The sequence below is a fragment of the Gorilla gorilla genome, chromosome 12 (assembly GCF_029281585.2).
Source record: "Gorilla gorilla gorilla isolate KB3781 chromosome 12, NHGRI_mGorGor1-v2.1_pri, whole genome shotgun sequence".
Lineage (NCBI taxonomy): Eukaryota > Metazoa > Chordata > Mammalia > Primates > Hominidae > Gorilla > Gorilla gorilla.
This window is the reverse complement of record NC_073236.2, coordinates 92,606,661-92,629,432: the sequence shown is the minus strand read 5'-3', so window position 1 is coordinate 92,629,432 and position 22,772 is coordinate 92,606,661. Positions and strand designations below refer to the sequence as shown.

General features: G+C 41.6%; 1 protein-coding gene across 4 annotated transcripts in view; it reads right to left on the bottom strand.

The window, feature by feature from the left end:
* Positions 1-22,772, bottom strand: part of STPG4 (sperm-tail PG-rich repeat containing 4) — a 68,670-nt gene that overhangs the window by 21,494 nt on the left and 24,404 nt on the right. For 2 of the 4 annotated variants that reach the window (XR_008676865.2, XR_008676864.2), the window contains exons 4-6: positions 21,724-21,788; positions 21,469-21,523; positions 12,551-12,691 (exon numbers count right to left, since the gene is read on the bottom strand). Coding sequence is in view for 2 of the 4 variants with exons in the window: in XM_055377839.2 (XP_055233814.2) it covers positions 15,654-15,806; positions 21,469-21,523; positions 21,724-21,788 (273 nt within the window). In the remaining 2 variants the exon portion in view is untranslated. Of the gene's footprint in view, positions 1-12,550; positions 12,692-15,485; positions 15,807-21,468; positions 21,524-21,723; positions 21,789-22,772 lie in introns of those variants that run through there. The other 2 variants (XM_055377839.2, XM_019021099.4) reach the window with 2 other exon arrangements.

Here is a 22,772-nt window from a genome sequence, read left to right as displayed (position 1 = left end):
TGTAACACTCACTGCGAGTGTCCGAGGCTTCATTCTTGAAGTCAGTGAGACCAAGAACCCACCAATTCCGGACACATTTTCATGCCTCTGTCCTGGAGATTCCTTTCACTTAAGACAGCATGAGCACCCTCTTTTTGCAGTCCAGGTAGTAGGTAGGTGTTGTCCCGCTTCCTGGCATTCTTTCCCTAGTCTCTGTTTAACTAAGGTCACTCCCTCAGTGTGGGTATCGCAGAGCACCTCACACCACACATAGAGATGGGTAGGGACCTAGACTGACCAGAGGATCCCCTGTTCCTGATTACAGTGATTGGCCCAGGGGCAGGCACCTGACCCTAACTGGCCAATCAGAGGAGCCTGCCTTTTCACATTCCCTGCTAAATGGGCAGGGTGCGGCCCTGGGGCAGCCATTTTGCCTAGCCCAAGGGATAGCGCGTGCAAAGTAGGAGAGAGATGAAGATAAAACAGTACCTAACGTGCCAAGGTTATAGGCACCAGTACATTCCACCCCACCTTTATGTTTTTATTTTTTGCTTAAGCTAATTTGGAAGGTTTCTGTCGATTACAACTGAAAAATTTCTAACCAATACATTCACTCTTCTGTTTCCAGTCAAGAAATTGTTATAAAAAAGTACAGGAAATTCTTCACACTCACAGCTGGATGGCAATACATGACTCGGCTGATGTTAACGCTGTTGGAAAAGCAGCACAGATTTTTTAAGAAGAAAAATTGCCAGGATAAACATCATTTTCTTGAAAATTCTTGCACAGGCCAGGCGCAGTGGCTTATGCCTGTAATCCCAACACTTTGGGAGGCAGAGGTGGGCAGATCACCTGAACTGAGGAGTCCGAGACCAGCCTGGCCAACATGGTGAAACCCCGTCTCTACTAAAAATACAAAAATTAGCTGGGCATGGTGGCGGACACCTGTAATCCCAGCTACTGGGGAAGCTGAGGCCGGAGAATCGCTTGAACCTGGGAAGCAGAGATTGCAGTGAGCGGAGATCCTGCCACTGGACTCCAGCCTGGGTGATAGTGAGACTATGTATCAGAAAAAAAAAAAAAAATTCTAGCACATCTATAAGCTATATTTGAAATGTTATATTTTTCCCAAAATGTTACCCACAGGTAAAACATATTTGAGGAGGTTGAGACTGGGACCTACTTTAATCATCTTAGCTTCCAAATTCCATTCAAGCAGAAATCAATTTTCTGGTTTACTCAACCAGACTGTGTTTATTAATTCTTTTTCTGTTCCCCTTGGAATTTCAAACTATCAGCTTAGTTTTTAATTGAACTCATTCCTTAAATGCTAAAACAGTTGGAATGATTCCGCAGTGTTTCACAATGCTGGTTTGAGGGCATAGTCTATGCCACAGGTCTGATACTTTCGAACTTTTAAAGGTGACTGAAACAGATCATGTAACAACCATTTGTATCTGTACAGACTCCTGGTTGTCTAATCCTTTCCTTATTCTTTATAGGCCTGTCAGGTTTTAAGAAATACAGAAACGAAATATTTCTGACATCAAAGAAACCCACTTTTTTTTGTTCCCACTATGAGGAAAGATGTGTGTGTCTCATTTTTTCACTATATATACAACTAAGAGAAACAATAACTGCAAAGAATCTGCTTAGTAAATCACTAGAGACCCGAAACATCATATGAAGGACTGAGTCCTAATTAAGTAGCAGAAAGTGGGACTATTTTTATTTAATAACAAAGTGTTTTCATCTTAACCATATTGATGGCTCTTTTCCTCAAACACTGCCTGTTTTCTGCTTTTAAAAATTATATTTTGGGCTGGGCATGGTGGCTCACGCCTGTAATCCCAGCACTTTGGGAGGCCGAGGCGGGCGGATCACTTGAGGTCAGGAGTTTGAGACCAGCCTGGCCAGCATGGCAAAACCCCATCTCCACTAAACATGCAAAAATTAGCCAGGCCTGGTGGCGGGCACCTGTAATCCCAGCTACTTGGGAGGCTGAGGCAGGAGAATTGCTTGAACCCAGAATGCAGAGATTGCAGTGAGCCAAGATCGCACCACTGCACTCCAGCCTGGGCGACACTGCAAGACTCCATCACAAACAAACAAAATTATATTTTGAAATACTGTGAAACCAATTGAAGAGAAAGAAATATAAGCAATCACCTTTAGTCACTGTGTCTCAGCATAGCCATTAAAAGAATTTTAATGCATTTCCTATTTTTCATACACATGATTTTTCTGACATTAATCACAATACACATCTCAATTTGATCCTGCATTTTTCACTACACATTAGATCATAAACATTTCTGGTGCTATTTTAATAATTTTCCCAATCATTGTTTAAAATGGCTGCCAAATATTTTTTGGGTGGATACATAATATTCTTTTAAAATGATTTTGCCTCTGCTATTAAATTGTTGCTACTGTTATCTTGCTATTACAAATTATATCTTTTAAAAAAATTAAAACTCTTATAGCCACATTTGAGCAAATTATCCCTTGATCATATCTTTGTATAGGTGAATATTTCTGTATTTAAGATAATTACTTTAGGAGGGCTTTCTTAAAGTAGAATTTGTGGGTGAAAAGGCAGTTTTTATACCTTAATACATACTGCCAAACTCCTTTCAGAGTTTTATTAATGTATACTCCCACCAGCAATAGACAAGAAAAGCACTGAGTCTGTAGAGTCTCAATGCCAAGTAGATGTTGGTGGTGGTGGGGAGGGGTGGTCTTTAGAAAAAGAAAATCTTCTCACTCTTCTTTATTCTAATGGGATTAATAAGTAGTCATCAAAAAGTAGCCCCTATATGTTCAAAGAAGTAGTGCAGAATATCTGATATCCTTAATGCCCACATTTTGAAACACATTCAGGAGGGAATAAAATCATGCAGTTTTAAGGTAGATCAAGAGACTTATTTAGGTCACTTATGAAAGCAATAAAATCAATTAAAGGGGAGGAGTGAAGGGAGGAGAAACTACAAATGAAAGTTTTCCTTTGTCCAGTTCTCTTGGATGAAAATGATCAGGATTTGTTCCTCTTTAAACCATGCTGTTGTGAGTGAAGCACACATTTTGGTCTTGCGATTTGTGAGGCTTGGTCCTTATCAAGGAGCTAAAAGTGAATGGTGTCTGGTAGAAGTTTTCAACACAATGTTTTTCTGTGGGTAAAAAAAATGGCCCTTTTTACTTATGGTAGAATATGTCCTCTGGCATCTACCCCAAAAGGCACATGTAGATACTCTCCTCACAGACTTTCCTATGGACAAAAAAATGATGCTGATCCATCACCAATGATTCAGTTATTTTGAAAATAACTTAAATAGCCAGTAAGTATACAACTTTACATTGGTAATGTGAAGATTAAAAATCATTTTCCAACCAAATTCCTTACCAGTTGTTTCTCCACCTACACTGGGGGACAAAATATAATTCACCTGAATCCCTGACACAAAGAAGGCTGCATGTTTTGTTTTGTTTTTAACAAGTGAGAATAGCTCCTCTATATCAAGAGGCCTTCGGGCACATAAGATCCTAGAGCATTTCTAAATTCAAACTTAATGTACTTTTGATAACTAAAAAACTAAGTAGTAATCTGATATGCCTTCATATGGTCATTATTCATTTTTTCATAGGTTAACCTTTGAGATTTTGTTGTTGTTGTTTTGTTGTTTGTTTTTGAGACGGAGCCTTGCTCTGTCACCCAGGCTGGGGTGCAGTGGCATGATCTCCGCTCACTGCAAACTCTGCCTCTCAGGTTCAAGCTATTCTTGGGCTTCAGCCTCCCAAGTAGCTGGGATTACAGGTGTGCACCACCACACCCAGCTAATTTTTGTTTTTTTTTTAGTAGAGATGCAGTTTCACCATGTTGGCCAAGCTGGTCTCAAACTCCTGACCTCAAGTGATCTGCCCACCTCGGCCTCCCAAAGTGCTGGGATTACAGGCGTGAGCCACTGTGCCTGGCCTAACCTTTGAGATTGTATGTATAAGTGACTAAAATATTTCAGTGAGCTCATTTTCACTGATCATGTTAAGAAAGGAAAGATGGGTGCCTGTTTGTATCTTTTATAACTAGCCTCATTCTCAAAAATATTTGAAGAGACTAGGTGAATGTCTATAGGTCTCTACTATATTGCACCAGATCTACAGGTCAGATTTCTGGTGATTGTAGGTTTCACATATATCAACATTGAGGCAGCCTATTCTAAGTCAACAGGGCTCAAATGACACTACCACCTTAGAATGCAAAACACATTTCAGAAGAATTAGAGAATTAAAACTTTTTTGAAAATCAAAAGTACCAGCCTGGGCAACATAGTGAGATCCTGTCTCTACCAAAAAAATTATCCAGGCATGATGACACACACCTATTAGGTACTCAGGAGGCTGAGGTGGGAGGATTGCTTGAGCCCGGGAGGTGGAGCCTGCAGTGAGCCAAGATTATGTCACTGCACTCCACCCTGGGCGACAGAGCAAGACTATCTCAAAAAAAAAAAAAAAAAAAAAAAATCACAAGTAAAAATTAGAAGAAATTAAAGTGAATATGTCTCTGGAGGGAATTTTTTAAGTAGTAGAAGAAATAAATAAGGGAAAGATACATAGATCTCATTCATTAATTCAACACATTTTTTCAGCACTATATGAGGTAGTGGGCATTGATAAATAAGGCAGACAACAGTCCCTTCTTTCATGGGACTTACATTCCAGAAGATGATGACGAACTACCTAATTTGATGACACAGACATTTTAGATTTTAAACTTCTGTATAAATAAAATACAAGCAAAAGGAAAAATCCCTGAAAAACTTCAACAAATATAAGTGCTAATATCTCTTAACTATATAGAGTTTAAACAAATCAACAGAAAAGAATACTAAAACTCCACCCAATAGATAACTGGGCAAAGACCATAACCAGAAAGTGTACAGGAAGGACCGCAAGTAACTGGTTAATAAACACTAATTAGAATGCATAGCCATAAATCAATCAAACATATTAAAACAACTAATATGTTTAAAAAAACATATTAAAACAACAATCATATTAAAACAAATCAAACATATTAAAAGAACATTTTTAAACTATCAAATTAATGAATATTTTAAAAATAACTATAAACAAGACATACAAATTTGGTGAAATGAGTATGCTCTTGATTGCTGAAGGTCTGTCAAAATTTATCAACAACATGTATATAATCTTTAGTAAATCCCATTTGTGACAATCCTTAAAAAGTGATGCCCAAATTTAGGCCGGGCGCAGTGGCTTACGCCTGTAATCCCAGCACTTTGGGAGGCCGAGGCAGGTGGATCAAGAGGTCAAGAGATCAAGACCATCCTGGCCAACGTGGTGAAACCCCGTCTCTACTAAAAATACAAAAAATTAGCCAGGTGTGGCGGTGGGCGCCTGTAGTCCCAGTTACTAGGGAGGCTGAGGCAGGAGAATGGCGTGAACCCAGGAGGCAGAGCTTGCAGTGAGCCGAGATCACTGCACTCCAGCCTGGGCGACAAAGCGAGACTCGTCTCAAAACAAAAACAAAAACAAAAACAAAAGTGATGCCCAAATTTAGAAAAGACTATGCATTGAGCTGAGTGTGGTGGCTCATGCCTGTAATCCTAGCACTTAGGGAGGCAGAGGCAGGAGGATAGCTTAAGCCCAGGTGTTCAAGACCTGTTTGGACAACATAGCAAGACCCCATTTTCAAAAAAACATAAAAATAAGCCAGGTGTGGTGGCTCATACCTGTAATCCCAGCACTTTGGAAGGCTGAGGTGGGCAGATTGCTTGAGGCCCGGAGTTCGAGACCAGCCTGGCCAACATGGTGAAATCCTGTCTCTACTGAAAATACAAAAAAATTAGCCAGGCATGGTGGCAGGCGCCTATAATCTCAGCTATTCGGGATGTTGAGGCAAGAGAATAACTTGAACCCAGGAGGCAGAGGTTGCAGTGAGTCGAGATCCCATGACTGCACTCCAGCCTGGGTGACACAGCAAGACTCTGTCTCAAAAATAAAATAAAATAATAAAAATAAAAGACTATGCATCGTCTTATCACAACATTTGTTTTTTATCTGAGCATTGAGTACCAATGTTCTTGCATGACAAAGTTGTGTATGTAATCAAAAGTTATAACACAAATTATCCAATGAACTGACCACTTATAAAATTATATTCTATTCAAATATCCCTTCCTACAGACAGGTTCATGTCTTTGTGAGTCAGTTTCACTCCCTCATTCTTAAAAAAATGTATTGTTGGATGATCGTTTATTTTTATTTTTTTAAGACAGAGTCTTGCTCTGTCACCCAGGCTGGAGTGCAGTGGTACGATCTTGGCTCACTGAAACCTCCACCTTCCGGGTTCAAGCAATTCTCCTGCCTCAGCATCCTAAGTAGCTGGGACTACAGGCATGCTCCACCATGCCCAGCTAATTTTGGCATTTTTAGTAGAGACAGGGTCTCACCATGTTGCCCAGGCTGGTCTCGAACTCCTGATCTCAAGTGACCCGCCTGCCTTGGCCTCCCAAAGTGCTGCAATTACAAGCATAAGCCACCATGCCTGGCCTATTTCTTTTCTTGTACAGCCTTTTGTTTTACCTGGAGTCAATTAGTGCCTCATTTTTTTTCACTTGCACATTTTGCTACATATATTTTCTTCATTTTTCCCCGTCATATCAGCTGTTCTTGTGCCCCTTTTTCTTTTGAAACATTCCTTCTAGAGTTTCCTATTTTCTTTTTCTATTATATTGATTGGTTTCTCTTTCAGCTTGCTGCACAGTGGTCAACCTGGGACATTTCCTCACTACTCCTCTCCCAGATTATATCTACTTTCTCCTGGGTCCCATGCCTTCCTCTTTCTGGATCTGCTCCTTTGTTTTGCTGTATTTATCACCAGCGGCATCTTTTAAAATGGTATTTGGGAGGTAATTTTTATGAGTTTTTGCATGTTGAAAGTCTTTGTTTTCACAATTCATTGTTAGTTTGGCTAAATATAGAATCCTAAGTTGAAAATAATGTTCCTGTTCTCATCTTTCTGAGGATGCTAATTGTATTTTTAAAAAATCTTCCCCTTCTATTCCCAGAGTTCTATTTTCAACCAGGTTTCCATCCTTCTGTCTGTTTATCTCCATCTCTTGTTCACATTAAAGGCTTTTTTTTTTTTTTTTTTTTTTTTTTTTGAGACGGAGTCTCGCTGTGTCACCCAGGCTGGAGTGCAATGACGCGATCTCGGCTCACTGCAACCTCTGCCTCCTGGGTTCAAGTGATTCTCCTGTCTCAGCCTTCCTAGTTGCTGGGATTACAGGTGCACACTGCCATGCACGACTAATTTTTTGTATTTTTATTAGAGACAGAGTTTCACCGTGTTCCCCAGGCTGGTCTTGAACTCCTGAGCTCAGGCAATCCACCTGCCTCGGGCTTCCAAATCGCTAGGATGACAGGCGTAAGCCACCAGGCCCGACCTAAAGGCTTTTCTTACTTGCATGGTATAAACTGTGGGTATGTGGCTAGGATATGTTGAGATCAGACAAGTGAATGGCAAACCCAGTCTTTTTCCTAGGGTTCCCTAAGTGTTGGGATATAGTGTTCTTTCCTCTGGGTTCATTGAGTTTTTCCAGAGGATAAACTCCACCAATCTTTTGCCCAAGGGGCCTATGTCCAGTGGCTGGCCTATGCTATGGTTTGAATGCGTCCCCTCCAAAATTCAGGCATTGTCAACGTGATAGTATTCAGAGGTGTGGACTTTAAGAGGTGATTAGGCCTCTAGGGCTCCCTGCAGATCTAAGGAATAGAAGGATATTCAAATTGCACAAAATAGCGGTTTATCCCCATAAACAGGAGCTCCATTTATTTAACATTCATTGTTGTAGAGTTTCTCTGAAACTATTCTATTTCACATTTATGTCAAAATTTCTCATCTTATAAGAATCGACAGACTTATGTATTTTACTAGTTAAACATCTGTGAAAATTCCCAACATAGCAACTCTGTAAATTTTATTTTTTCTTATTTTGTAGAAGGTTTTACGGAATTGTCTTAAGGCTACTGTCTAAAAGCATAGCACACATGTTCCATGCATTGAAAGAACAGTTAATAAGGACATAAGTGGGACACTGTCTCACATTTCTCCCTCTTTTCGGTTCCTTTTCTTTCTCTCAGATACCCTAATTCTTGTCTCATTTATGTTCCTGGGAGCATGGCGGAGAAGGGGAGAGAATCTGATAGGTCACTAATGCCTTAGTATGAACTTGATCAATATTTTCCTCCTTTTGGGAGCTTTTGCATTTAGAAGAGGACATGTGAAAAGGCAAAATCCTCCACAAAACATTTCTCAACAGTTAAATCAAGGGTGGTATATGTCAACTCTTGGGCTTTCATATCAAAATCCCTACCTGTGGAGTTTCAGGCATTGCTGCAGTGAGTGAGAAAGATATAAATACAAATTTCCCTTCCTGGGCCCCTCAACTAATGAATACCTTATGGAAAGGCTCTTGGACCCAAAAGCTGAGAGGACACCTAGCGCTTTGGTTTATTTGATTTTTGCTTAGGACGTAGGCTCCGAGAAATGGGTATGGGTGCCCCTTGCCTTAACCAAGCTTTCTCTTCACCCATGCCCTCTTCTCCTTCCTCTACCTAGGGTCGGGCACTTGCTGGGAAGCTTATCAAGCAAATGTATTGGAAAGTTTTGGAGGTGGCTGTTGGAAGAAAGAAGATGCATGTGGTTTTTTGTTTTTGTTTTTTGGAGAAGGACTTTCGCTCTTGTTGCCCAGGCCAGAGTGCAATGGCACGATCTCAGCTCACTGCAACCTCCTCCTCCTGGGTTCAAGTGATTCTCCTGCCTCACCCTCCCGAGTAGCTGGGATTACAGGCATGCACCACCACACCCGGCTAATTTTGTATTTTTAGTAGAGATGGGGTTTCTCCATGTTGGTCAGGCTGGTCTTGAACTCCTGACCTCAGGTGATCTGCCTGCCTCGGCCTCCTAAAGTGCTGGGATAACAGGCATGAGCCACCATGCCCAGCCCAACAGATAATGTTAAACTGAGTCATCAGTGTCTAATTTGGGGCGCCATGTTTCAAGTTCCCACATTAGCCAGACACACACCTTGTGAATCACAGACTCTCATTTAATATGTGTAAGTTAGTGTGTGCTTGCGTGTATACACATTGGTTGGATAACTGACCTTAGACTATCCCTGCCCTGTTGAAGCACAAAGAGAGCATTGATAAAATGTCTCACTTGCCTGTGTATCAACAATGCCTACTTGGCATAGGGTGTCACACACATAAGCATCCAAAATGATTTCTGGAACAGATGAAAGAACTTGCATATGAACTCATTCTACTGCAAAGGGGTCAAGTGGGGAAACCTGGCCTCATGATCAAGCCTCAGTTATCAGGGGGAAGTTGTCACTTTAGAGATAGTACAACATATATATATATATATATATATATATATATATATTTTTTTTTTTTTTTTTTTTAAATAGCGATGAGGTCTTGCTGTGTTGCCCAGGCTGGTCTTGAACTCTTGGTCTCAAGGGGTCCTCCCACCTTGGCCTCCCAGCATGTTGGGATTATATGGTTAAGCCACTGCACCTGGTCTGACAGCACAATATTGACTACTCGGCTTTAGGTTTTAAGGGAGTTGCTTAAGTCAGGGTACCCAACCCCCAGGCTTCATAGGAGGAGGTGAGGGGTGGGCGAGCAAGGGAGTGAAGTTTCATCTGTATTTATAGCCACTCCCCATCACTCGCATTGCTGCCTGAGCTCCAGCTCCTATCAGATCAGTGGCAGCATTAGATTCTCATAGGAGCAGGAACCCTACGGTGAACTGCACATGCAAGGGATCTAGGTTGTGCGCTCCTTATGAGAATCTAATGCCTGATGATCTGTCACTGTCTCCCATCACCCCCAGATGGGACTATCTAGTTGCAGGAAAACAAGCTCAGGGCTCCCTCTGATTCTACATTATGGTGAGTTGTATAATTATTTCATTATATATTACAATGTAATAATAATAGAAATAAGGTGCACAATAATGTAATGCACTTGCATCATCCCGAAACCATTCCCCACTCCAACCCTGGTCCATGGAAAAATTGTCTTCTGTGAAACCAGTCCCTGGTGCCAAAAAAGGTTGGGGACCGCTGCACTAAGTGGTAAGACAGCTCAAAGCCCAGGTTTTGAGGTCACCAAAAACTAAGCCCTGACTCTATCTCTTAATAATTGTGTGACCTTGAGCAATTAATGGCCACTTCCTGACCTGTCAAATAGAGATGATAAATTAATACTATCTCCCCAAGTTATGAGGATTACATGAGACAGTCTATGTCAGTCACTGAACATTGCACCTGGCACCAGAAGACACTAAATGGATGGTAGTCAAGATCATTATCAAAGTTAACCCTAATAGATGCTGTAGTTGATTTATAAAGTTTCTTTCACTTTTAACAATCCTTCACACTTCCATACCTATGATGCTAATTTTTAGAACAATTAAACTGAATGATAAAATCAACCAAATGAGTTTTCGTATAAAAGCTGAATGGCACACTATAATGTCCTAAGGATTACAGCATTTATCACAAGAAGGTTTGAGACATTGTTCTCTCAGCAAACATTGCTTCTTTACCACACCCACGCTGCACGCCACCATCTCCCACTGCTGGGATCAAAAGAGTTTCCTCTCTGCAGTTCACAAGTTTGTGGATCTAAACCAAATCCATAAGTCGGCTCTGGGAATGCATGTTTAAGACAGACGTGAATCACAGCCCTGGGCTGTTACTTTGCCTTGGAACATTTTCCATAAAAGTATTCTTTTTACTTTTTCAAAGGACAGGATGTTCCAAATCAGTGAATCACTTTTATTTATAAAATGGAATGGATGAGGTGATATCAGTAAAAGTGGCAGAGTAAGCATCTCCCAAAATCTCCTCCAAAAAAGCAATAGAACAATGGCAGAAATGGTCAGTATCAACTACCTTCTGCTATTTCACATACCAAGTAGATTGTCCTGCCTGAATTATTTTTCAGTTGCTCTGTACTAATAGTAAACAAATCATTATTAACTCACAGCCTTCATTTAAAGCATGCATTTCAAAGGAAATACAATATCATGCAGTGGAGAAAAAACTTGGTGTCCTAACTGCTTGCTTCCAAAGCCAACTGAACACATGCATTTACCTCCACTCTTTTCTCATCAAATAAAAAAGACATAACTATTGTAGAACAGACTAGGGGCTGCTCACCCAGTGCAGTAAGACCAGATACCTAAAGTGAGGTTTGTAGTGGTAAAAGGGAAGGCATTTATTTGCAGGGCACCAAGCAAGGAGGGCCAGACAGCTAATGTTTAAGTCCTGACCTTCGCAGTGGCTTGCAGGTAAGAATTTTTAAGGGTAGGGCTAAATGTGAGGAAAGCAGACATTACAGGCAAAATTGTAAATTATATATGGAGGTTATACATTGGTTTTATTTAGCCTAAAAGGGTGAGATTGCATGAAGCAAGGGCTTACAGGTCATAGGTACATTTAAACATTTTCTGATTTGCAGTTGGATAAAAAAGAGGCTTGGTTTAAAAATTGGGGGCCAGGCCAGGGGTGGTGGCTCATGCGTGTAATCCCAGCACTTTGGGAGGCTAAGGTGGGTGGATCACTTGAGGTCAGGAGGTCAAGGTCAGCTTGGGCAGTATGTTGAAACCCCTTCTCTATTAAAAATACAAAAATTAGCTGGGCGTGGTGGCCCACACCTGTAATCCCAGCTACTAGGGAGGCTGAGGCAGGAGAATCACTTGAACCCGGGAGGTGGAGGTTGCAGTGAGCCGAGATTGTGCCACTGCACTCCAACCTGGGCGACAGAGTGAGACTCTGTCTCAAAAACAAAAACAAAAAACAAACAAACTGGGGACCAGCAGAAAAGAATGTTAGCTCTGGCTTGTGGGTGTGACTTTTTCCAGGTCCCACCTGAAAGAAATTTAGGATAAGAATGTGGTCCCAGCTATTCAGGAGGCTGAGGCAGGAGAATGGCGTGAACCTGGGAGGTGGAGCTTGCAGTGAGCTGAGATCACGCCACTGCACTCCAGCCTGGGCGAAAGAGCGAGACTCCGTCTCAAAAAAAAAAAAAAAAAAAAAAAAGAATGTGGTTAGAGTTTAGTCCCAGTTGCCCCTTATTTGACATCTATGGACCTGGCACATCCATTTGGTGGGGGTCAGGGTTTCAGTCATATGTTAAGATGTCATAGGGGTAGCAAACATCCTGTGATTTTAGTGTTCTTGGCTATTGTTTTTGGCTACTGTTATCTTTTTGTTATTAAGTTATTTACTTCTCAGGGCTAGCTATCAATAGGTATCTGAAAAAATTTTTGAAGGAATTTAAAATATAAAAAACATTTATGTTTGGTGGGGCATCCAGGTCCCTAAGAGGGGGTTCCTGTTCTATCTCACCCTACCCCCGCAACACACAACTATACATACACATATACAAAGAGCCAAGAGAGAGACAGCAGTCAACATGAGAGAATGACATATTTTTGGAAGATGTGAAGCAGTTTGGAGGAATAGTAGCTGACCTGGCAGTGTAGAGAAGGCAGAAGCGTAAATCCTTGCAGAGGACTTGCGAAGGAGAAGCAAGCTGATCTGCTCCACAGATCACAAGAAAAGCTGGGGAATTTAAGGCATCAGGCACCTGTGAGGTGGGGGTGGGGGTAGATCTGAAAGCAGAAGGTCTGGTTGAATATTCTTACTTCAGGCCCATCTCCCCTCACCCCTAGCTGTCAGGCAACTCCCCTTCCCATATCCCTACAGGAGACAGGGAGTTTAGTTCTGGGGAGACTGCACCACATATCTGGACTCAGGAGCCCCAAGCACTGTGAGGATGTGGGCCTTTACTGAAAACTGGAATTAAGTGAACTTCTACACACTGAATGATGAGACCACAGGCCCCTCCCTCCACTCAGCTCCCAGAACACTGACAGCTGGCTTAAACCCCAGGCAGGAAGCTGATGAGTCGTTTTGAATCAACTGACGTATCCTAGAAAAAAGACCTACAGATACGGATATTTATGGGCTATCAAAGGAAAAGCCAGGTCCTTATCCCACCCATCCAGTATGAAACCCACCTGGAGATAATCCCCACCTGTATTCATTCACTATGGGTGCTATAACAAATTACTACAAATTCAGTGTCTTAAACAAACAAATTTATTCTCTCATAGTTCTAGGGTCTGAAGTCTGAATCAGTTTCACTGGGCTAAAATTATATGTCAGCAGGGCCATGCTCCCTCCAGAGGATCTAAGGGAGAAGCTGTTCCTCACCTCTTTCAGCTTCTAGTGGCTGCCAGCATTTCTTGACTTGTGGCTGCACCACTGTAATCTTTGCTTCTATATTTGAATTGCCCTCTCCTCGTGTGTGTGTGTGTGTGTGTGTGTGTGTGTGTGTGTGTGTGTAATCTCATTCTTCCGCCACCCTGGAGTACAGGATAATCTCCCCATCCCAAAATCCTTAGCCACATCTGCAAAATATCTGCCATATAAGGTAACATCCATAGATTCCAGGCATTAGGGCATAGACATATCTTTGGGGGCTATAATTTAGCCTTCTATACCACCCACATACAGAGAGCTTTCAATCAGCCTTTTAGTCTCTCACACACTTAAATGTTAGTGAGATCAAAGGATTTTTCACCTTTACTTGTAATCTGAATTTCTTATTTATGAATTGTCTATTTATGTCCTTTATCTGTTTTACTTTTCTGTTGTTTTTCCTATAGATTGTTATGATAATTTTATAGATAATGCTATTAATCCTTTATCTGTTAGGAATGTTGAAAATACTTTTCCTAGTCTACATTTGCCTATTAACTTTGTTTGCAGTTTGTTTTCTGATATACAAAGCATTTTTAATGTTATATAATCAAATCTAGTATTTCTTTTCCTTTGAAATTTCTTCCATTGCTATTATCTCAGAAAGTTTGCTTATCCTTAGATATATACTAATATATTTTCTCCTGGTTTAATGGCTTCAAAAGTATCTAATTTTTTAATCAATATGAAATTTATTTTAATGTGTGCTATGAAGTGAGAATCTAACACCTTTTCCAAGTTATTTAATAATAAGTTACCTAACATATCTTTTCCTTTCCCTACTGACTTGTCATACCATCTTTACCAAATATAAAAATCTTGTATTAATAAAAAATATTGTATTAATATATTCTAGGATCTGTTTCTGAGCTCTGTTCAGTTATCTCAATTTTTTTTTTGCAGATGTTTGCCATGCGGTCTTTTTTGATCCTGAGTTTGTAACTATAAATAAATTATAGTGCATCAAACTATCCCAAAACAATTTTATGTTTTATTTCTGTTTTTTGTTTGTTTGTTTTGTTTTTGTTTTTGTTTTTGAGTCTGAGTCTCACTCTATTGCCCAGGCTGGAGAGCAGTGGTGTGATCTTGGCTCACTGCAACCTCTGCCTCCTGGGTTCAAGTGATTCTCCTGCCTCAGCCTCCTGAGTAGCTGGGATTACAGGCACATGCCACCACGCCCAGCTAATTTTTGTATTTTTAGTAGAGACGGGGTTTCACCATGTTGGCCAGGTTGGTCTCAAACTCCTGACCTCAAATGATCCGCCTGCCTCAGCCTTCCAAAGCGCTGGGATTACAGGCATGAGCCACTGCGCCCAGCCAATTTTATATTTTCTTATTCTTTCAGATGATTTCTGTAATTATTTATTTTTTTGACATCCTACTGACTAGCTATCTAAAAGAGTTCATTTTTTATCATAACTCGTGGTCATGCATTTGGAAATATTTAGAAATAGAAAAGCATTTTCATATCTTTAAAAGGAAAGAAACAGAGAGGTGCTTCCTTTTTGTTAATACCATGATCTATTGAATATCTCTAGCGATTTAATTAATTAATTCACCAAATATTATGTGCCAGTCACTTGCCTTGGTGCTAGGTATACAGGAAAGAAATCCCTGCCTTCATAAGCTTACGTTCTAGTGAGGGGGAAAGATAAAAACAGAGTAGATACATTTTAAAAGGTATTGTGTCTGACAGTTATGAATGCTATGAAGTAAAAAATAAACCACGGAAGGGGACAGCAAGTTTGAATAGGTGACTTGGGAAGACCTTCCTGAGAAAGTGGTATTTCAGTCAAGACCTAAAGAAAGTAAAGGAGCCGAACATTTTCTTCTACACCTTGCCACAAATTGGTTACTCATTTCTCGTATATCTTCAGATATACTTTATGTATATCTTAAATCAATTGCATTAATCATTCACAGCTTATCTACTATGATGAGCAAAATGTTAATCTTACTATAGCAAAAGGATTCATAGTATATTTTATTTTGAAAAATGTTTATGGCTACATAGTAGGTATATATATTTATGGAGTACATGAGATATTTTGATACAAGTATACAATGTGTAATAGTAACAGCAGGATAAATGGGGTATCCATCACCTCAAGCATTTATCATTTCTTTATGTTACAAACATGCCAGTTATACTCTTATTTTTATTTTATTTATTTATTTATTTATTTTTTTTGAGATGGAGTCTCACTCTGTTGCCCATTCTGGCGTGCAGTGGCGCGATCTCAGCTCACTGCAACCTCTGCCTCCCAGGTTCTAGCGATTCTCCTGCCTCAGCCTCCTGAGTAGCTGGGATTACAGGTGCATGCCACCACAGCTGGCTGATTTTTGTATTTTCAGTAGAGATGGGGCTTCACCATGTTGGCCAGGCTGGTCGGCTGGTCTTGAACTCCTGACCTCAAATGATCCGCCTGCCTCCCAAAGTGCTGGGATTACAGGTGTGAGCCACTGTGCCCAGACAATTTTTAAATGTACAATAAATTATTGTTGACTATAATCACCTGTTGTGCTATCAAATACTAGATCTTATCATTCTATCTAACTATATCTTTGTATCCATTAACCATCTCCACTTCCCCTTTCTCCATCCTCCACTACCCTTCTTAGTCTCTGGTATCCATCCTTCTACTCTCTATCTGCATGAGTTTGATTGTTTTATTAATAATTTTTAGCTCCTACAAATACATGAGAACATGCAAAGTTTGCCTTTCCGTGCATGGCTTATTTCACTTAACATAATGACCTCCAGTTCTGTTCATGTTATTGCAAATAGCAGGACCTCATTATTTTTTATGGCTGTGTAGTACTTTGTTGTGTATATGTACCACATTTTCTTTATCCATTCGTCTGCTAATGTACACTAAGGTTGCTTCCAAATCTTGGTTATTGTGAACAGTGTGCTGCAACAAACACCAGATACCTCTTCAATATACTGATTTCTTTTCTTTTGGGTATATACCCAGCAGTGAGATTGCTGGATCATATGGTAGCTCTATGTTTACTTTCTTGAGGAACCTTTGTACTGTTCTTCGTGGTGGCTGTACTAATTTACATTCCCACCAACAGTGTACAAGGGTTCCCTTTTCTCCACATCCTCGCCAGCATTCACTATGGCCTGTATTTTGGATATAAGTCATTTAAACTGGGATGCAATGATATCTCATTGTAGTTTTGATTTGCATTTCTCTGATGATTAACGATGTTGAGCACCGTTTTATACACCTGTTGGCCATTTGTATGTCTTGAGAAATGTCTATTCAGATCTTTTGCCTATTTTTTAAACAAATTATTAGATTTTTTTCCTATTGAGGTTGGGCATGGTGGCTCATGCCTGTAATTCCAGCGCTTTGGGAGGCCAAGGTGGGCAGATCGCTTGAGCTCAGGAGTTCAAGACCAGCCTGGGCAACATGGCAAGACCCCATTTCTACAAAAAATACAAAAATTTGCTGGATGTGGTGGCATGCACCTGTAATCCCAGCTACTTGAGGGGCTGAGGGGAAGGATTGCTTACACTAGGGAGGTCGAGGCTGCAGTGAGCTGTGTTTGCATCACTGCACTTCAGCCTGGGTGAAAAAGCAAGACGCTGTCTCAAAAAAAAGACCTTTTTCCTATTGAGTTGTTTGAGCTCTTTATATATTCTGGTTATTAATCCTTTGTCAGATGGATAGTTTGCAAATATTGTCCCCCATTATGTGGGTCGTCTCTTCACTTTGTTGATTGTTTCCTTTGTTGTGCAGAAACTTTTTAACTTGATGTGATCCCATTTATACATTTTTGCTTTGGTTGCCTGTGCTTGTGGGGTATCACTCAAGAAATCTTTGCCCAGACCAATGTCCTGGAGTTTCCTCAATGTTTTGTTCTGATAATTTCATAGTTTGAGGTCTTTGATTTAAGTTTTTTTTTTTTTAACTAGAGACAGGGTCTCCCTATATTGCCCAGGCTGGTCTCGAATTCCTGGGCTCAAGGGATCCTCCTGCCTTGGCCTCCCAAAGTGCTAGGATTACAGACGTGAGCCACCATACCCAGCCAGATTTAAGTCTTTAATCCATTTTGATTTGATTTTTGTAAAATGGCAAGAGATAGGGTTCTAGTTTCATTCATCTTCATGTGGATATCCAGTTTTCCTTGCACCATTTATTGAAGAGACTGTCCTTTCCCCAATGTGTATTCTTGGCACCTGTGTCAAAAATGAGTTCACTGTAGATATATGGATTTATTTCTGGGTTATCTATTCTGTTCCATTGGTCTCTATGTCTGTTTTTATGCTACTACCATACTGTTTTTGCTACAATAGCTCTGTAGTATAATTTGAAGTCAGGTAATATGATTCTTTCAGTTTTGTTCATTTTGCTCAGGATGACTTTGGCTATTCTGGGTCTTTTGTGGTTCCACGTTAAGTTTTAGGGTTCTTTCTTCTTTCTTTCCTTCCTCTTCTTTCTCCTCTTCCTCCTCTTCCTCTTCTTCTTTCTTCTTTCTTCTTTCTCTCCTTCTCCTTCTTCTTCTTCAGACAGGGTCTTGTTCTGTTGCCCAGGCTGGACTGCAGTGGCACACACATGGCTCACTGCAGCCTCGACCTCCTGGGCTCAAGTGATCCTCCCACCTCAGCCTTGATGAGTAGCTGGGACCACAGGTGCATGCCATCATGCCCAGGTAATTTTTAAATTTTTTTTGTAGAGATGGAGTCTCTCTATGTTGCCTAGGCTGGTCTTGAACTCCTGGACTCAAGCAATCCTCCTGCCTCAGCCTCCCAAAGTGCTGAGATTATAGGCATGAGCCAGTGCACCTGGCCTCAGATGATTTCTTGTTGCTCATTAATGTCCTTTCCTTTCAGAATTTGAAGAACTCCTTTTAGCATTTCTTGTAGGACAGGTCTGGTGTTGAAATGCCTTAGCTTTGGTTGTCTGGGAAAGTATTTATCCTTCACATTTTAAGGATTTTTTACTGAATATATTATTCCAGGATGTTTTTTTCTTTCGGCACTTTAAATATGTCATGCCACTCACTCCTGGTCTATAAGGTTTCCACTGAGAAGTCTGCTGCCAGATGTATTGGTGCTCCATTGTATGTTATTTACTTCTTTCCTCTTGTGCTTTAGGATCCTTTCTTTGTGTTTGATTTTTGGGAGTTTGATTATTAAATGTCTTGAGGTGGTCTTATTTGGGTTAAATATGCTTAGTGTTCTATAACCTTCTTGTACTTCAATATTTCTATTTTTCTCTAGGTTTGGAACGGTCCCTGTTATTATCCCTTTGAATAAACTTTCTACTTCAATCTCTCTCTCTATCTCTTTAAGGCCAATAACTCTTAGATTTGCCATTTTGAGGCTATTTTATAGATTTTGTAAGCATGCTTCATTCTTTTTTCTTTTGTCTCCTTTGACTGTATTTTCAAATAGCCTGTCTTCAAGCTCACTAATTCTTTTTTTTTTTTTTTTTTTTTTTTTTTGAGACAGAGTCTTACTCTGTTGCCCAGGCTGGAGCGCAGCAGCACAATCTTGGCTCACTGCAAGCTCCACCTCCCAGGTTCAAGCGATTCTCATGCCTCAGCCTCTCAAGTAGCTGGGATTACAGGTGTGCACCACCACACTCAGATACTTTTTGTATTTTTAGTAGAGACAAGCTTTTGCCATGTTGGCCAGACTGGTCTTGAAGTCTTGGCCTCAAGCCGTCTGCCCGCCTCAGCCTCCCAAAGTGCTGGGATTACAGGCATGAGCCACTGCACCCCATCCAAGCTCACAAATTCTTTCTTCTGTTTCATCAGTTCTGCTATTGGGAGACTCTGATGTATTCTTCAGCATGTCAATTGAATTTTTCAGCTCCAGAGTATCTGCTTGATTTTTTAAAATTATTTTGATTTGTTTGCTAAATTTATCTGATAGAATTCTGAATTCTTTCTCTGTGTCATCTTAAATTTTGTTGCACTTTGTCAAAACAGCTATTTTGAGGTGTCTGTCTGAAAGGTCACATATCTGTGTCACTCTGGGATTGATCACTCGTGCTTTATTTAATTCAATTGGTGAGGTTGTGTTTTACTAGATGGTCTTGATACTTGTATATATTTGCCGATGTCTGGGCATTGTAGAGTTAGGTGTTTATTGTAGTCTTCGCAGCTGGTCTTGTTTGTACCTGTCCTTCTTGGGAAGGCTCTCCAAGTATTCAAAGGGAATTAAGCGCTGTAATCTGTCTTTGGTCACCGTAGCTGTGTCTGCATTAGAGGGCACCCCAAGCCTAGTAATTGCTGTGATTCTGGTAGACTTGTAGAGGTACTGCCTTGGTAGTCTTGGATAAGATCTGAGAGAGTTCCCTGGATTACCAGGCAGAGACTCTGGTTCTCTTCCCTTCCCTTCCCCCAAACAAACGAAGTCTCTCTTTGTGCTGAGATGCCTAAAGCTGAGGGAGGGGTGACACAAGCACCTCTATGGCCAATATCCCTAGCACTGCACTGGGTCAGAGCCAGCATGGTACTGGGTCTCACCCAAGGGCTGCAGTAACTACTGCCTAGCTACTGCCCATGTTCACTCAAGGCCCAAAGGCTCTTCCCTTCAAGGCAGCATGCTGCCCCCAGGGCCCAGTGCAGATCAGAAATGCCATCTGGGAGCCAGGGCCTGGAGTCAGGAAACTTAGGAATTTATTGGGTACTCTATTCTACTGCAGCTAAGCTGGCACCCAAGCCAGAAGACAAAGGTCTTCCACTCTTCCCTCCCCTCTCCTCAAGCAGAAGGAATCTCTCTATGCCACCCAGGCCTGTATCAAGTACTGCCTGGATACCACTAATGTTCACTCAAGGCTCTTCAGTCAGCTTTTGGGGAATGCTGCCAGGCCTGGGTCTCTCCCTTCAGGGCAGTGGGCTCCCCTCTGGCCCAGTGGGAGTCCAGAAATGACATCCAGGAGCCAATGCCTGGAATTGGTAACCCCAGGAGCCTGCTTGGTGCTCTACTTCACTGTGGCTGAACTGGTACCCAAGCTGCAAGACAAAATCCCCTTTACTCCTCCCTCTCCTTTCCTCAAGCAGGAGTCTCTCTCTGTGACCACTGTAGCTGGGAAAGTGCTGGATCACACCTGAAGCAGCACAGCACTGGCTAAGGCCTGCAGTGAGTGTTGTCTGGCCACTGCTGGTGTTTATTCGAAGCCCAAGGGCTCTTTAGTCAGTAGGTGATGAATCTTGCCAGAACTGGGTCCTTCTCTTTAAGGCAGTGGATTCTCTTCCAGCCAGAGATGTGTCTAGAAATGTTGTCTGGGAGCTAGGGCCTGGTATGGGAGCCTCAGGACTCTGCCTGAGGTGCCCTATTCTGCTGTGGCTGAGCTGGTATCCAGATTGCAAGACAAGTCCTCTTTACTCTCCCCTCTCCTCCTCTCAAGCAAAAGGAAGGCCTCTCTCTTGAAGCTGCAAGCTGTGCTGCCTGGGGCTGGGGGATGGCTGCTACAAGCACTCCCTTGGCTGCCCCAGCTGGTGTCTCACTAGGTCTTGTGTACCCTAAGTCCACTGCCTCTGAGCCCAGCAGAGCACCCGAACTTGCCCAGGAATTGCAGTCCTTGTGGCCTAGACTGCCTTTCAAGCTTATTTAGGACCTCAGAGCACTTCAGCCCACAGTGGTAGGGAGAGCTGGAACTCAGTATCGAATGGCTGGGATGGGCAATTCCTGGCTGGCTAGGGCTGGTCTAAATGCTCCCTCCACGGGCACTAGCTGAATTCTGTCCTGTGTTGCTTTCCCTGTGACAGGCAGCACGGTGTTCCTGTGCAAAGTCCCCCCGTCACGGCATTCCCTCTTCCCCAAGGGCAGATTCTCTCTTCATGCCACGTGGCTGCTGCCAGGGGATGGGGGAGGGTAGCGTCCGTAATTCAAGACTGTCTTTTCTATCCTACCCTCTTCAGTGCCTCTTTCCTTGATACAATGTTAAAACCTGGTATTGTGATCCCACACCTGCTTTTTGGTTCTTACAGAGGTGTTTTCTTGTGTGGATAATTGTGGATAATTGTGTGGATAACGGTGTTCCTGCTAGGGGGAACGATCACTGGAGGGTTCTATGTGGCCACCTTGCTCCACTCCAGAAAGCACAGCGTATTTTAAACATCAAATTCATCATGAGTTAACTGTCTACATTATACTTACGGGAATAAAGTAGGTTGTTGGGAATCTTTGAACTGTTGAGCGAAATACACAGCTCCTATATTTCAAAATAAAAAAGAAAAGTGATTTTCTAAATCTATTTTTTAAAGAACTTTGTTAACTTATTCCCTACCTTTCATTAAATATTTTAAAATGTTAATTTGCATATGAGGTGCATAAATGAGGTTTAAAAGCCAGGAGTATTGGCGTGTAGGTATGTGAACAGAAAGGCAGCTTATTTAATAAGTATATAATTACCTGGAAGCATATTTGGGAACTGGTGCAGGAAGCACGTTGTATTGCCCCGGAGAAAGCTGAAGTGACTGCACAGAATGGACAAGGACACCAATAGATTAATAGAGGTTGTAAACTCACTTCGTTATCTGTCATTCGTAATCTTTTATTTTATGACCATACAACATTGGATAATTCCTTCTTTAATAGTGGAAAAGGAAAACATACATTTCCAAAGGTGGAGCTTCAAAACATTTAACATAGATTCGGTCTTCATGGTGAATTTTATAGACAACATACCTGAGATGCTGCATAGGAAAATGTCAAATTGATCACAGTTTTTCTTTTTATTTTTTTGAGATGGAGTCTCACTCTGTCGCCCAGGCTGGAGTGCAGTGGCGTGATTTCCGCTCACTGCAGCCTCCGCCTCCCCAGTTCAAGCAATTCTCTGCCTCACCCTCCCGAGTAGCTGGGATTACATGTGCACACCACCACGCCCAGCTAATTTTTGTATTTTTAGTAGAGACAGGGTTTCACCATGTTGGCCAGGCTGGTCTTGAACTCCTGGCCTCAAGTGATCCACCTGCCTCAGCCTCCCAAAGTGCTGGGATTACAGGCATGAACTACCGTGCCCAGCCACATTTTTTTTTCTTTTTTTGAGATAGGTTCTCTGTTATCCAGGCTGGAGAATGATATGGCATGAACATAATTCACTGCAGCTTCAAACTCCTGGGCTCAAGTGCTCCTCCCACCTCCACATCCCAAGTAGCTGAGACTTCAGGTGTGTGCCACTGCACCCAGCTACTTTTTTATTTTTTGTAGAGACAGGATCTCACTATGTTGCCCGGGCTGGTCTTGAACTCCTGGGCTCAAGCAATCGTCCTGCCTCAGCCTCCCAAAGTGCTGGGATTACAGGTGTGAGCCACTGTACCTGACCTGATCACATCTTATTTTTATTTATTTATTTAGGGACAAAGTCTCGCTCTGTTGTCCACGGTGGAGTGCAGTGGCGTGATCACAGCTCACTGAAGCCTTGACGTACCAGGCTCAAGTGATCCTCCCACCTCAGTCTC